The sequence below is a fragment of the Sus scrofa genome, chromosome 14 (genome assembly GCF_000003025.6).
Source record: "Sus scrofa isolate TJ Tabasco breed Duroc chromosome 14, Sscrofa11.1, whole genome shotgun sequence".
NCBI classification, from domain to species: Eukaryota; Metazoa; Chordata; class Mammalia; order Artiodactyla; family Suidae; genus Sus; species Sus scrofa.
In genome coordinates, this window is record NC_010456.5 from 9,557,398 (window position 1) to 9,571,932 (window position 14,535).

The 14,535-nt window shown below is 37.9% G+C and overlaps 1 protein-coding gene across 1 annotated transcript in view; it reads left to right on the plus strand.

Annotated features, from left to right (window-relative positions):
* Window positions 1-13,906, plus strand: part of CDCA2 (cell division cycle associated 2) — a 53,541-nt gene extending 39,635 nt beyond the window's left edge. Inside the window, 3 exon segments of the mRNA XM_003132816.4 lie at window positions 5,358-5,532; window positions 7,975-9,167; window positions 9,170-13,906. Of these exon segments, the coding sequence (XP_003132864.3) occupies window positions 5,358-5,532; window positions 7,975-9,167; window positions 9,170-9,208 (1,407 nt within the window). The 3' untranslated portion in view covers window positions 9,209-13,906.

Consider the following 14,535-nt stretch of genomic DNA (forward strand, 5'->3'; position numbering starts at 1 on the left):
TATCTAAGAAAGTAGGGAACATAATATATAGGTATATATGTAAGTATACACACATATAAAATCTTGAACAACCCCCCCCCCAAAAAAAAGGTGGGAGAATAGGCCAAAGACAAATCAGAATTGGTTACCTGTAGGGAGAAGAAACAGAGGAGGGAATAGAAAGAAATGAAAGATTTCCTTGAATGTGATTTTCACTTTTGACTTTGAACTGTGTAAACAGTCTACATGACTATGAAACAATTATAGCTCAGTCTTTAAAAAGTGGAAACAAAATGAAGCGAATTTTTCAAATCATATCTCATGTTGGTGGCTCAACCTAATAAAGAGTTTTGCAAATCAGAAATTTGAGAAATCCAAATGGGATGTATCCTCAGGACAAAAATAACTGTACATCCATATGAAGCACTCACTGATAGAAGAATTCAGTCTAGAACGAAGCAGATAAGCAGGGTTTTTTCTTTTTTCTTCTTTTTTTTTTTACTATCATTAGGAATCAAGCTTCTTCACTAGAGAAAGAAAATAAGCTTTGAAATCAAATTCAAAACTCTTAAGTTGGAAGTACCATGAACATACATGATTTTCCCACTTAAAATAATTTTCCAGCTCTGTCTGCTGATAAGGCGCAGAAGCACCCAGCAGCCTTCCTACATAGATTGCCTGCCTCTCTCCACTATTTCGGCTCAGAGGGACCAGCATTACCTTAGTGAAATGGCTGCTTTCAGACTGACAACAGCACATGTAGAAAACGAGCCCAGGTCTGAACCAGGGTGCAGACAGGGCAGCCTGAGGATCTACTGGGGCCGTGTTAAAGGACACAAAACCATTTCCCAGGACGAGGCTTCCACTGACCAAAAGTGAGGCCATGGGACCCTCAGAATGATTGGAATGAAATAAAACACAAATACAAAAAATCCACTTCATTGTAATTAAAAAAACAACGACAAAATTTAAAGGCCACTTTAGAAGCTGTCTAGGGCATCAACTTTTTGTTTTTCAATCTAGAAATGTTTGGGCTCTGTTTCAGGTCAACAAATAATTGGTAAAGGAAAGTTCTTTATAGCAGAATTTCTACTAATCAGAAAAGACCTGGTTCGCAAAAACTTGGCTGTGAGGTAGAAAGCTGATGGGGAAGCCAAAGGTCATGGATGGATCCATCAGAATAGCCAAGTCCGGCAGTTGTACGTCATGTCGCGCAAGGAGAGGATGTGGGTCTCCTGGTGCAGTGGGGACATCCACAACCTCCCAGGAAATGCTCTTTCTGAAAGATCAAAGCTGAGTCTAACCAAGCCTGTATCTAATGACCAGGTGATAGGAAGTACCCGGGGCGGGGGTGGAGGAACTTAAGACACGTGATTGCAGTCACCTAACTCCAAAGTTTGGTGGATTCTATGGGATAAATGCCTCAATACATTCACCAAATATATGGCAGGGCAGAAAAACAGATCAAAGGAAATCCATCAGCCAAATAGAATGTGTGGACCTTGTTGGGATTCTGATTTGAACACTTATAAAAAGACAATTAGGACCAATTAGACAAATGTGAACTCTGAGGAAATCGGGGAAATTGCTATTGTTACGGTTTTTTGCATCTGAATTTTTGAGATCATTTTAGAGATGCATGCTGTTGTAAGAAGAATCCCAGTGGCCTTTTGCCCAGTCCTCCGCAGTGGTGACATCTTGCAAAACCGTTGTAAGATATCATGAGTAGAGTATCAAAATAACTGTCAAGATGCAGGACGTTTCATCACCACACAGGGCTCTTCCCATTTGTAGCCACATCCACCTCCCACTCCCATTCCCAGCCCCACCTTAACCGCTGGCAACCACTAATCTGTTCTCTATTTCTTTCCTTTTTTCATTTCAAGAATGTCATGTAAATGGAATCACACAGTGCAAGCTTTTGAGACTGGCTTTTTTGACTCAGCATAATTCCCTGGAGATTTGTACAGATTTGTGTGTATTAATGGTTAGTTCCTTTTGTTGCTGAGTACTATTTGTCATGGGTATAAAAAAAAAAAAAAAAAAAAAGTGACTGCAGTGTATAAATATATCAAATCATTTATGTTCTATACCTTAAACTTACATGATGTTATATACCAATTATATTTCAAAAACTAGGAAAAAAAAAAAAAAAAACCAAGAAACTCCATTGTAAAAGAGAAGAAAAAAAATCAGTAAAATACAATGCCAGGTAATAAAATGTTTCATTGGGAGACAAAAAAGGATCTCTTATCTCTTAGAGATACTGTAGGATTTTCAGATGAAATGATGTCATGTCTGGGATTTGCTTTGAAATAATCTGAGGGAAGGGGGTTATAAATGAGTCATATTTTCTATGTGTTAGTAAGTGTAGGAGCTAGTTGATGGGTACATGGGGTTCTCCCCACTTTTTGGATATTTGAAATTTTCCATTCTAAAAACTTTAAAAAAAATTTTTTTAAATGAAACAAAACAACAACAAAAAAAAATGTACGGAGTTCCCTAGTGCCCTAGTGGTTAAGGATCCAGTGTTGTCACTGCTATGGCGCCAGTTCAGTCCCTGGCCTAGGAACTTCTACATGCTGTGAGCATGACCCCCAGGGAAAAAAAATTATAAATCCAGCAATCGGAGCCCCTTATTTAGAGAGATGGAGCCAGCTGCACAAGAACTAAAAATGGCCCAATAAATAAGTAAATGGCAGGCACAGGGAAATGTTTGCTTTTCATCAGAAGCTTTCCTATTCAATTTGATGTGTTACCATGTACATGGGTTTTTAAAAAATAATTGTAAAACTACTCTTAGAAAACAATTGAAGTAAGACTTAATTGTGCAGATAAAACAAGAGGGAAGCATTTCGTTCTGTCGGTCCTGACCTTCACTGCATGAGAAGAAATAGGGGTGATTTGGGAGCAGATCATATCCCTTGCCAGGTAAAATCTTCAGTTGTCCTTTGTCTGCTCCAGGTCATAAACCAGTCTCATCGTTTCCAGATCACATGGCTTCCAGAGGATTCCAATCACACGGGGCTTGTTTATTGCAGTTTAAGCAAGGCTTTTTGTGTTGGAGTAAATTCAAATTTTGATGCAATTCTAGCCTTTGCAGATGAAACCTCATGGATAAGATAAGTGTTGCTAGCTGTATTTTCACAAGAGACCAGAGGCACTTTCATCTTCCATCTTGTCTTTTCCGGTGATATACTTCTGCTGGCTCACGACCATAAAAAAGCATTGTTGGTCTTTCATCATGTTTAGCAAGTTTTATGACATTTAACTGTACTTTTTCTTTCACATTCATTCACTTACTTTTGTTTGTTGAGAAGGTGCTAAATGCTAGGCACTATTGCAGATGCTGGAGACGGTTTATATAAACTGTCCAAAATCCTGCTGAAAGGGGTTTACCTTATCTATGAATCAGAAACTGTTCTGGAGGTTATAACCTGATGATGTTGACCGTAGTATATTAGCTGACCTAGTAGGGCCTAGGTCACACCGTAATACTAAGAGCATAAATTAATATTAAAAATGTTTTCCCCATGTTAACTAATTTAAAGGAATTTAAAGGAAAAAGACACATACCCCTTACTCTGGGTCCAGCCGTACTCAACGTATGTTAATATATTTGATGCCACAGCTTTCTGTGGTGTGTGCTCTAGTGGTTCCCAATTTACATATGGGAGGAATGGGGTTCAGAGAGGTGAAGTGACTTGCCTAAGATTGCAAAGCAGTTAAGTGGCAGAATCAGAATTTGAACCAAAGGTGGTTGACAGGAAGCCAAATATTTCTCTTTTGCAGTTCATCTATGGAGCCCAAAGGAAGATTTTTCTCTTTGCTTCCACGTCCATTGACCAAGCTATTATTTTCCCATGGAAAGTCAACAGAAGTTCCGTGAAAAAAAATGTTTCGTGGAAAAATATTTAACCCAGCATTTTTCTAATGTATTTAGAGGTTATTTATACTGAGGACTTCCTAGAGAATTTGACGTTAAATGTGTATTGTAAATCACCCAGAGGAACATTTATCTTGTACAGTGCTAAAATTATTTTTCCGTGGAATGTTTTTTCCTGCTTCAGTTTTCCAGGGTATCTATAGCTATCTCAGGGATCTTACAGTTCTGTGCCATTTCTGTACTCTTGAGTGGCTTCTACTCTTTTACACCCTTAGTTTCTCCTCTGTCAACCAGATGATCTTCCTTAAATGTAAACTCAGATGTTGCCACTCCCCGAATCACCATGCAGTGAGCGCTCATCATGTAGAACAGCCCTCCTGGCTTCATTGGCCTCTTCTGCCACTTCTCCGGGGATCCATCAGCCACCTACAGCTAATTGCAGCTCTTCCTCTGCTCTGTGCTGCCTCACTTAGACCCGTTCCATATGCCCTTCTCTTCTTTCTTGGAAAAGCCCTGCTGTGCCACTCCCACCATCAACCAGAACAGTTCTCACTTAAGATTTGGCTTAGCCGTTCTATGTCCTGTGGAGCCTATCTTGAAAATCTCCCCTGGGCCAGCTTCCCCATCTTCCCAGTCTGTGTAGAGTCTGTCCTTGCAAATTGTTAGCTGTTCATTGCAGTTTCTCAATTATTATGTGAATGTATGCCATCTTCCAGAAGGTTTCATTTTTAGTGGGATCCTAATGTTGACCTCAAATCTGGTTCTTTCCAATATTATCACATTGAATATATTTCATTCTTTTTTGCTCGGAACAATCTATTATTTCAAGTCTTTTCCATATGAAACCTTTTTTTAATATAGAACAGTAGTTAGTGCTCAATTATTGATATGCAGTCAGAATTGAATTTAATACTGCATTCCAAATGTTATTAAAGCAGTTTTAATTTTTAGAGAAACCCACATTTTCCATCAATTATGACCAAACCTTTGTCCCTCATCTTTTACTTGTGCTTGTTGAAATCCATCTTACTTTGACCTATGCATTTGAATATTGATGAGATCATCTGTTTGAAGCAGCTGTGTGTTATCTTCAAATTTTATGTACACACCTGTTGTTTCTTCATCCAGAGCTGTGAACAGAAAAGTCTCCCATAGTTTCCAGTAGATAACTCACTCCAGGTTAGTCCTGAGTCATCCTGACCACATCCTAGTTACAAATAACCTCATGTCTTAAGTCTGTCCAATTCTATAGCATCTAATCTATTTTTTACTTAGGATTTATTTTGGCAAATGCTTTGTGGAAACTCGGAAATAGAATTGAGTTCTGTTTCACATTTTACTTTGCATAAGCTACCTTCCCCCTGATTCACTTTTCTGAAATTTTAAGTGGAGTAGCTAGTCTTCAGGTTTTTGGTAAAAGTTGGTTCAAGGGTCAGAACTGTACGTGGTGCGACATCTTTCTCAGCTCCAGTGTTCTAATATATTTTCTCAGGTTTTGAAAGGTTGCAGAAAGAAGAAAGCCAAGGGAAAGAAGAAAAGTGTTGCAAAGTCTTTATATGGGGAAAGAGACATTGCTTCTAAGAAGCCGCTCCTGAGTCCTATTCCTGAGCTTCCCGAGGTCTCTGAGATGACACCGTCTGTTCCAGGCGTCCCAAGGATGTGCTCAGGTAGCCTGTCCTTTTCCTGTCGTGGATGTTATATCTTCTCTCCTCCCACTTTGTTACCATTTCACTCTTCTTTTCCCTTTGTCTCACTCACTGTATAAAGAGTACATAAATTTAAAAACAGCACCTTTTTTCTCCTATTAGCAGGAGAATTTTAGATTGAAGAAGCAGTAGTTTGTAACGTTTTGGTCACCTGTTCAGAATCTGATGGATCCTCTTCCCAGAAAAACTCAGACACAAAATAGTGCATATGATAATAGGGGAAAGAATTTCCTTTTGTCCTGTTTTGTTCTACTTTTTAAAGTGTTTGGGTAAAGGAAAAATGAATTCTGTTTGGTGGTGTAGTCCATCACTAGTAATAAATAAGGTGATGGCTCAGTAATAGATACCTCTTCTGTGAGTTAAGAATAAAAACAAAAATGTTTTTAAAGACTTGCCCTGCAATGTTTTGGCACTGCTAAGCCTCTTCTAGAAATAACATTTAGAAATTGAACTTGATTGCTTTGAAAATTTTGTTTAAAAGGAAGATTAAGTCTGTTGCTAGCCTGATTAGATAAAAATTGGATTGGAGTTGCATCTGATTGGTCATGTTTGAGTTTAAATTGACTAAATCATGCTGAAAAGATTGAGTTATGTTCAAGTTTGGTGTGTGAATTTTGTGTGGAATTATTTTTAAGATAAGTCTGTCATCAGATAGATAGAGCCTGTGTTCCATTTGCTACACACTGTGTAGGATTTATAATAGATTTAAGGATGAATATGGTACATGCCATTATAGACTCTTGGCTTCTGCCTACTTCCTAACTTCAGGAAAGCCCCAAAGTTTAGACAAACACACTACACCCCACATCCACACGCTTCTCTGGCTCTGACACCAGCAGGGGCAGTCCTTTCCTGACCCTGCCTCCTTATATGCTTGCTGCATCTGCATCAAAGGACAAGGGCCTCAGCCACCCCGCCTCTTTTTAATCTGGCCTGATGCTGCTCTCCTTTACGATTTAGTGATTTAGTGGTGCTGGCTGCCTTTCCAGGAAAACTTTGTTCACTTCACACCTTTACTACCTGGTTTATAGTCATCTGTCCACCTCCCTTGCCATTCCCTTCAGACTGGAAGCTAAGACTTTGCATTATATCCATGCCCAGTTCCTAACAGATCTTTTTTTCCCAGACATTTGAACAATGATTGTTAGTGTATATTTTTCATCTTGCATCGTATTAGAGGATTTCTTTTTAAAAATATCTGAAGCACTTTTTTTTTTCTATAACCAATGGTTTCATTGGCTCCAAGGGTTTAAAGCAGTTCTCTCCTTCCCTCTCTCTTCCTTCCTTCTTCTCCATCCCTCTCTCTTCCTTCTCCATCCCTCTCTCCTACTTTCCTTTACTAGTATGTTGATTTCATGAAAAATAGACAAACATCCATTTTTAAAGTTGTATAAAGAGCCCAACTGACATACTGGTTGGTTGGCACCCAGAGGCCCCCTACCTTATGTTACTCTCTAGCCATACGTGACAATGACTTTAAGTGCCCAAATCATGGATGTACATATACCTTTTCACACTGAAACATTGTTTTATAGATTTGTGGCTCAGCGTCTGTTTTATCTTTCAGTCTGGGTTTTGTTTAAAACATTTTTTATACTCATTTGATTGGCCAATTCAAAATTATTATTTGAACTAACCAGAGAGATGGCTTCTCATCATACTGAGATAGAGCTCACAAGCCTGGATTCACTTAGGCTGTGTGTTACATGACTTAAAAACCTCGATGGTGTTTTTTTCTCCTGTGATGTGACACAGTGTGCCAGAAACACATGACAGGCTCCACAGGGCGTGCCTTCCCCGAGGGTGAATTATAGTCAGAGACTGATGTGGAGGGGGGAGATTTCTAGAATATTGAAACAAACGGCTCTATTTGAGAGTATGCGGTTTATGTTAATTTTGGAATACAAAGCTTAAGACCTGAGTCTCTTCTGAAGTACCCTTTAACTGTGTCCTCAGATCCCCCAGAATTCCAAGTTTTTTCTCTTCCCTTTCAGGGAAACATTCATTGATCGAAAAGTTTCAGATGCATGATGTTGCCCATTTTCAGTAATTCATTTTTAGGGAAATGAGAGATGTGTCTGCCTCATGCTCACTGGCCTTGTAGTATGGGAAGCACATTAGAACAGAGGAAGCAATTTCAGATACAGTTCTCATTTTCTTGGTCTCGAAGTATGTGCTTTATTAATCCCTGCATTAAGTACATATTCCCTTAACCTGTGGGATGAGGAAGCACTAAAAGAGAAAGAACGATGACAGATGGGGACAAGTACAGTGTCGCATTTGTAGGTCTTGTGACCTTTTGAAAGCTTAAAGCACAGAATATAATTTGGCACGTTTGATTTTGTGAAAGTTTATTTCCATTGTTACTTTTAATTAGATTTTAAATTATTTACGTGCCTGTAGATGATTTCAATTCAAATGGTGAACTTGAAGAAGTCAAGCTTCCTAAGGGGAAGAATCTTTTGCCTCAGAATCCAGAAGATTTGCAGCTGATTCATGGCTTTAATAAATACAATGGGTCTGAATTCTGCTGCTCTTACATGAAATGTTCCTCATCTCTTATTAATGCTCCTTTTGATCAAGATTCAAGTACAAATGTTATAGAAATTGATGAAAACAGAAGTATTCCAAAAGCAGCAATTAAATTAGAAAGTGAAAACGAACTAAAAAGTGAGACTGAGAGTAAAAACAGACATATTTCCTGTGCTTCTGTGACTGAAACGCCCCCCATTGTTTCAGATATTCCAAAACTTGATTTTACCCTACAGTCTCAAGAACTTTCTACTGCTGGTCAAAATGTGGAAAACCTCTTTCAGATCTTTAAAATTTCAGAGGATATAAACAGCAAGTGTGAAAAACAGGATAGTTTCTCAGGCATTCCAGAAGGAAAACTGCAGATCAAGTGTTTAATGCCTGACTCACAGAAAGAATGTGATTATTCAGAAGATCTCTTAATTGACAACATAAAAGAAAGTACAACTCCAGGTGCGGATGGGGGAGGAAGCTTCACTGAATGTAGTAAAGGTGTGGGTTACAGAGAAAGGAAACATAGAAGATCCACCGTGGGTTGTTCTGATGGGCAGTATTCATACCCGGAAAAAATGAGAAATCCCAAAGCTTCCTCTGGTGTGAGCAGCTCTGTGGGCATTAGTTTAGAAAATTCTGAACTATATAAAGATTTATCCGACGCCATTGAGCAAACCTTCCAGAGAACAAAGAGTGAAACAAAAGTAAGACGCAGCACAAGGCTACAAAAAGGTTTGGAAAGCGAAGGGCTTGTGTGGATTTCACTTCCAGCGCCTCCGGCTTCCTGCACCTCCCAGAGAAGCAAGAGGAGAACAATAGGTACGTTTGACAGCCTAGGGTTTGAGAGCCTGTCCTCCAGGCAGAACCCTTGCGAGCTTCCCACCACATCAGGCCAAGAGAACCGCGAGGGCTTTGCTGCTGCTGCTGCTGCTTCTCCTGCCAGTTTGCCTGGGAGGAGGAGGAAGAGCTTTTGTACATCCACACTTGCAGATACTAAAAACACCACCCAGTCAAAAGGCTACAAAAGAAGAACCTTTCTCCACCAGAAGGGAGAGAAAGCTCTCCAAGCGACTTTGAGAGAATCGGACCAATAGGAGACCGGAAGCAGTAACTGACATTTCCTGCAGAACAGAACGTTTGGCGAGAGGGAGAGGGAAGGTAACCAACCATCCATGCCTGAAAGATTCTTTCATTCCAATTCCCATTCTTTGTTCAACCTCAGTGTTTTAAAAGTTTCAAATAAATCATTTGAGTTGAACCTACTTTTAAGTAGAAATAAGTGAGTTTTTTCATCATTCAAAAAGGAACCATTCTAGGAGTTCCCTGGTGGCTCATCAGGTTAAGGGGGACCCAGCGTTGTCACTGCCGCAGCTCAGGTTGGTGTTGTGGTGCGGTTTCGATCCATATGTTCAACCCCCAAATGGTAAATGCTTTATTGATATTTCTGTTAAGGATTGTTTTCAGAACCAGCAATGTGTCTCTTATGTTCTATTTCATGTTAATACATATTTACCGCTGGAGGTTTAGAGTTTCTGTTGTAAAAAATCATCTTTTAGATTTGACTTGTTATATCTGGATGAGGAGAGTGTTTGTTTTTGAAACAAATTGATAGAATTAATGTAACTATGAAAATTGAGGGTAATACACAGTTGACAATTGTTAAAGAAAAGGGAGGGAGATGTATTTTTATTTTACAACATTCCCACTAAAAACTGGTCAAAAATTTTAACAACTAGGAGAGATGGAAACGATGAAACTTGTTTTTCCCTTTTTGAGCTAAAGAGAAACTTTAACAACTTGGTTTATCTGTCTGAAATAAAAATTTTAATAGATTAAAATCAAATCTGCAACATGGGATTTTTGGAAAATTCTGCCAATAACCAGAATATTGCAAATCCATTTTGCAGAATGAATATATAATTTATAAATAATATGAAAGCATTTTGACCTTCAAGATTCTTGTATATTTTGCGAGATAGGAAGTAGAGGATTGATTTTTGGTGAAAATATCAACAGCCCGGTTGAAGACTCATGTCCCAGATTATTCAAATCAGTCATAGGTAATTTAGGATCATGGGTCTCCATTAAGAAAAAGGAAAAAAAATTTTTTTTGAATCCAGAAACTCACTTAAAGAGCCCTAGAAAATTGGTTTACTAACATGAAGCACAGTGGGAGGCCGCTGATTTCTTTTTTAACATGGCATTGTCCAGCCTTTCTAACTTTTTAATTTCACGATGCCAAGTACTATGCCTTGTTTTGGTTTTTCAGTTAAGCTTCAGCAATATATCCTATCCCTGTTTGGGGGACCAGAGTTTGAAAATCTAAATGGCTATCTATCTGGAATTTGTGACCGCACATAAATCACGGTATCATTAAACAATTGTCTTTGAAATCCTTTAAATCATTAAACTCTCCCTCTCCATGATAGCAGAAACATGTTAACAAATAGAGCTCTCTATAAATAACACAACAGGGAAGAAAGCTCCCGCTGAGCGTCCATTTCCCCCGCCTTGGAGAGAGACTATTTGTTACCTTCTTGGCACCAATAGGTCTGGAACTCCTGCTGCTAAGGACTAATGTATTTTACATTAACACTCAAAGTGATCCCCAATTTCTTCTGCGAAAGGGTGGATTGTTTCAAAAATTCTTTTATGTTTCCACGTAAAATTATTTATGGACTGCCCCCGCCCCATTTATAGTTTGTTATAGTTGACCAATGTCTACCACTAAAAAACCAAAAAAAAAAAAAAAAAAAAAAATTCTTACGGAGCTCTTTGGTTTTGGAAATTTAAAAAGGAAAAAAAAACTTACAGAAACATGCAATGTTAGAAGGTTTTGTTTTCAAACTTTTTTTTGTTCTCCTTTGTTTAATAGGAAGACTTAAATTATTTTCTCCCCTTTTTACAATTGTATTTGAATTTTCAGAATTTTGTGTGTTTTAGTTCTCAAAAAGTGCTAACGAGGATGAAGGAAACATTTTGGTCCTTGGGGGGTTTTTTTGCTTGTGATTTTGGTTTTTTTGGCTCGACTTTTTCAAATTGTGAAATTGTTCTCATTTTCTAGCACCTACAGGTAAAAATATGAACACTTCACAAGTTCTATTTGTTTCAAAGTATTTCGCTGTGAATATTGTTGATATCTGTAAATAAGAAATAGGCTGTTTTCCTAAAAGGAACAAATCTGAGAAACCGAAACAACTTGGAGGTAATGTTATCCACTGAGGATATTCATTTGTATCATAAAATTTGTAAAAAATTTGTAAAAAGTTAATGATTTCTGTATTTCATCCTGCTTGCTTGTTTTTAACTGTTTCTTTTCATTCATGGTTAAATCAGAAACTTGCCTTATCTTTTTTACAGCAGTTAGTGGTGACATTTTGCCTTAGAATGGCTTTTACTTCTCCTTTCTTGCTCCAGTAGATTCTCGTTTGTTCCAGAAGATGGCAGTATGGTATCTGAAATTTTTCCATCCTGCATGCACCTCCTTAAGCAGGGCAGCTCTTTACTATTGTTTATGGATGCTTCCCCTTAACTTTTGTTGTCACTCACTTTTATTACAAAAGTAATATTTCTACTGTTGAAGAAAGTGGAGAACTGTGCAAAATTAAAAACTGTATTCCCCCCACCTAATGCAGAGCATCCTGCAACCACACCTTTCTTGACCTTTCCAGGTGTCAGCACTGTTAACAGCCAGCAAACCTCTTCCAGACCCTTCACCTATGTAAACATAGGTTTTGTATTTTTATAATGGGATCACTCTGTGTGCCATTTTGTGACTTAAAATCTTTTTTCATCAAAATACTGTGAATATCCTCAGTGTTTTTATGGAGAGCCTTAGTGCTACTGCAGTCCTTTTAACCCCTGCATAGAATTATACTCTTTGGTATCTATTATGTAGTTAAGCCGTCTTCTTGCTAATGGATGCTAGCTGTCTCCAGTTTTTTTGTAGTTGAAAATTATGCCAAGAGTTCCTGCTGGGGCTCAGTGGGTTAAGAATCCAACTGTAGCAGCTTGGGTCCCTGCAGAGGTGCGAGTTTGATCCCTGGCCCAGCACAGTGGGTTAAAGGATCCTGCATTGTTGCAGCTGTGGCATAGGTTGTAGCTGTAGCTCGGATTCAATCCCCAGCCTGGCAACTCCCATATGCTGTGGGTGTGGCTATTAAAAAAGAAAATTATGCCATCCTGGACTGGGGTGCAAATGTAAGATTAATTCCTTGAAATTAAAATTAAATGGTTGCCATGTTCTTTCCTCTAGATTTCCCCTGGCAAAATTCCTTTATAAAGATTTTGGCCTCTTTGCCTTCTTTCTGTCCACTGTATTTTTCCTCTGCCATTTAATGCCAGGTTGCTTCCACTCTCTCTCACTACTCCGCCCTTACACTTACGCTGTAGAATTGAAGGGGAGGCTTAATTTTGGCATAACAAGAAGGAAATAATTAACAGTGCCTGATGTGTGCTTTAGATTGAAAGAGCTTTTCTTTTTTTCCTTTTCCTTTTAAAGTCAGGTTTATTGAGGTATAAATCGCCTGTGGTAAAGTTTACCCTTTTTAAAGGAATTTTGGCCAATTCATGTAGTCCTATAACCACAACCACAGTCAAGTGAGAGAACATTCTCATCACCTGAAAGAAGTTTCCCTCCTGCCTCTTTGCAGTCAGTCCTGTCTCCCCCAACCCTAGCCCCTCCCAATCACTCATCCGATTTCTGTCCTTGTAGTCTTGCCTTTTCCAGAATGTCATATAAACGGGACCAATATGATGTTTATCCTTTTGCATCTGCGTTTTTAAACATAATGCTTTTGAGATTCATCCATTTTGTGTAAGTAGTTGATTCTTGTTTTTTGCCACGTAGTATTCCACTTCATGCATGTACCACAGTTTATCCATTCACCACTTGATGGATGTTTGGATTGTTTCCATTTTGGGGCTATTACAAATAAAGCTGCTCTAAACATTCACCTGTGGATCTTTTTTTTAATAGATAATGTGTTTTCATTTATCTTGAATAAATACCTAGAATTGGAATTCCTGGGACATGTGGCTGGGGTATGTTTAAGTTTTTAAGAAACTGCCAAGCTTTCCCTTAGCAACTGCACCATTTTACGCCTCACCTGCAACACATTGTTTCAGTTGTTCCACATTTTTATCATCACAAGGTGTTTCTAGTAGGTATGCGGTGGTATCTCATTGTTTGATGATGGTCAATGATGTACATCTTTTCCTGTGCTTACTTTCTATTCTTATATCTCTTTTTTGAAGTGTCTATTCAAACCTCTTGCCCATGTTATCTTTTGTTGTTATTCTTATTACTGAGTTGAAAAAGTTCTTTGTATGCTTGGATATAGTCCTTCATTAGATAGGTATCTTGCAAATATTTTTTTCCCAGTCTGTGGTTTGTCTTATTTTCTCTTAGCCGTGTCTTTTGAAAAGAAGGTTTAATTTTGATGTAACCTAGTTTATCAATTTTTTTTTCTTTAGTGGAGCATACTTTTGTGTCCTAACTAGGAAATCTTTGATGGATTCGAGGGTATAAAGATTTTCTTCTAGAAGTTTTATAGTTTTGGCTCTCAGGTGTTAGATCCACTTTGAGTTAATTTTTGTATACTGTGTAAGATGAGGGTCCTTTTAAAAAAATGAAAATCAGCACCATTTGTTGGAAAAATTTTATATTCCTTCTTGAATTTCAGTGGCACTTCAGTTGAACTTATATATGTTTAGGTCTATTTCTGGACCTTATTGTATTCCATCTATATGTCTGTTCTTAAATCAACATCATACCATCTTGATTACTGTAATAAAGCTTTTTTTCCCCCTTTGCTGTGACTCTTTATTATAGTTTTTGTTTAAAGATTCTTTTTGTGAACGAAGAAGCCAGTAGAAGCAAAAGATTGACCAACCATTTCTATGTGGAACCTACAGGAACACTCAGACATGCATTATCATTTAGGGCAGAAAATCAATAATAGTAAGCTGTCAGAAAAATGGGAAGGATACCAGTTTCCTTGGGGTACCTATGCATTCAGCCTAGTCTTCTTGTGTAAAATTGTTTGCCACAGTTCAAGATTTAAATTTGTCACACTGAAACACTGTAAGATTTAGTCATTGAGAAGGAATTCTTGGACACTGTACAATATGTATTAGGAAAAATAATAAATGAGTTGAATTAAAATAAGGTTCAAAGTTAAGTTTGCTAAAAATTAAATTATCTAAGTCTGATTCAATTCTTCTCATAAATTAAGGTTTTTATTATAACTTAGTTCAGTATAAAAATTGTCATTAATCTTACTTGGAAAATTGCCTTAGCATTAGAGAATTATTTCTTTTAACATGGGAAAATTTCTCTGCACCAGGTCATCCCCCAGTGAGCAGATCGTAGATTCATTAATATATGTACCAGGCATTAATTTCTAATAGTGATTACTGCCTTCAAGATGCTCAATT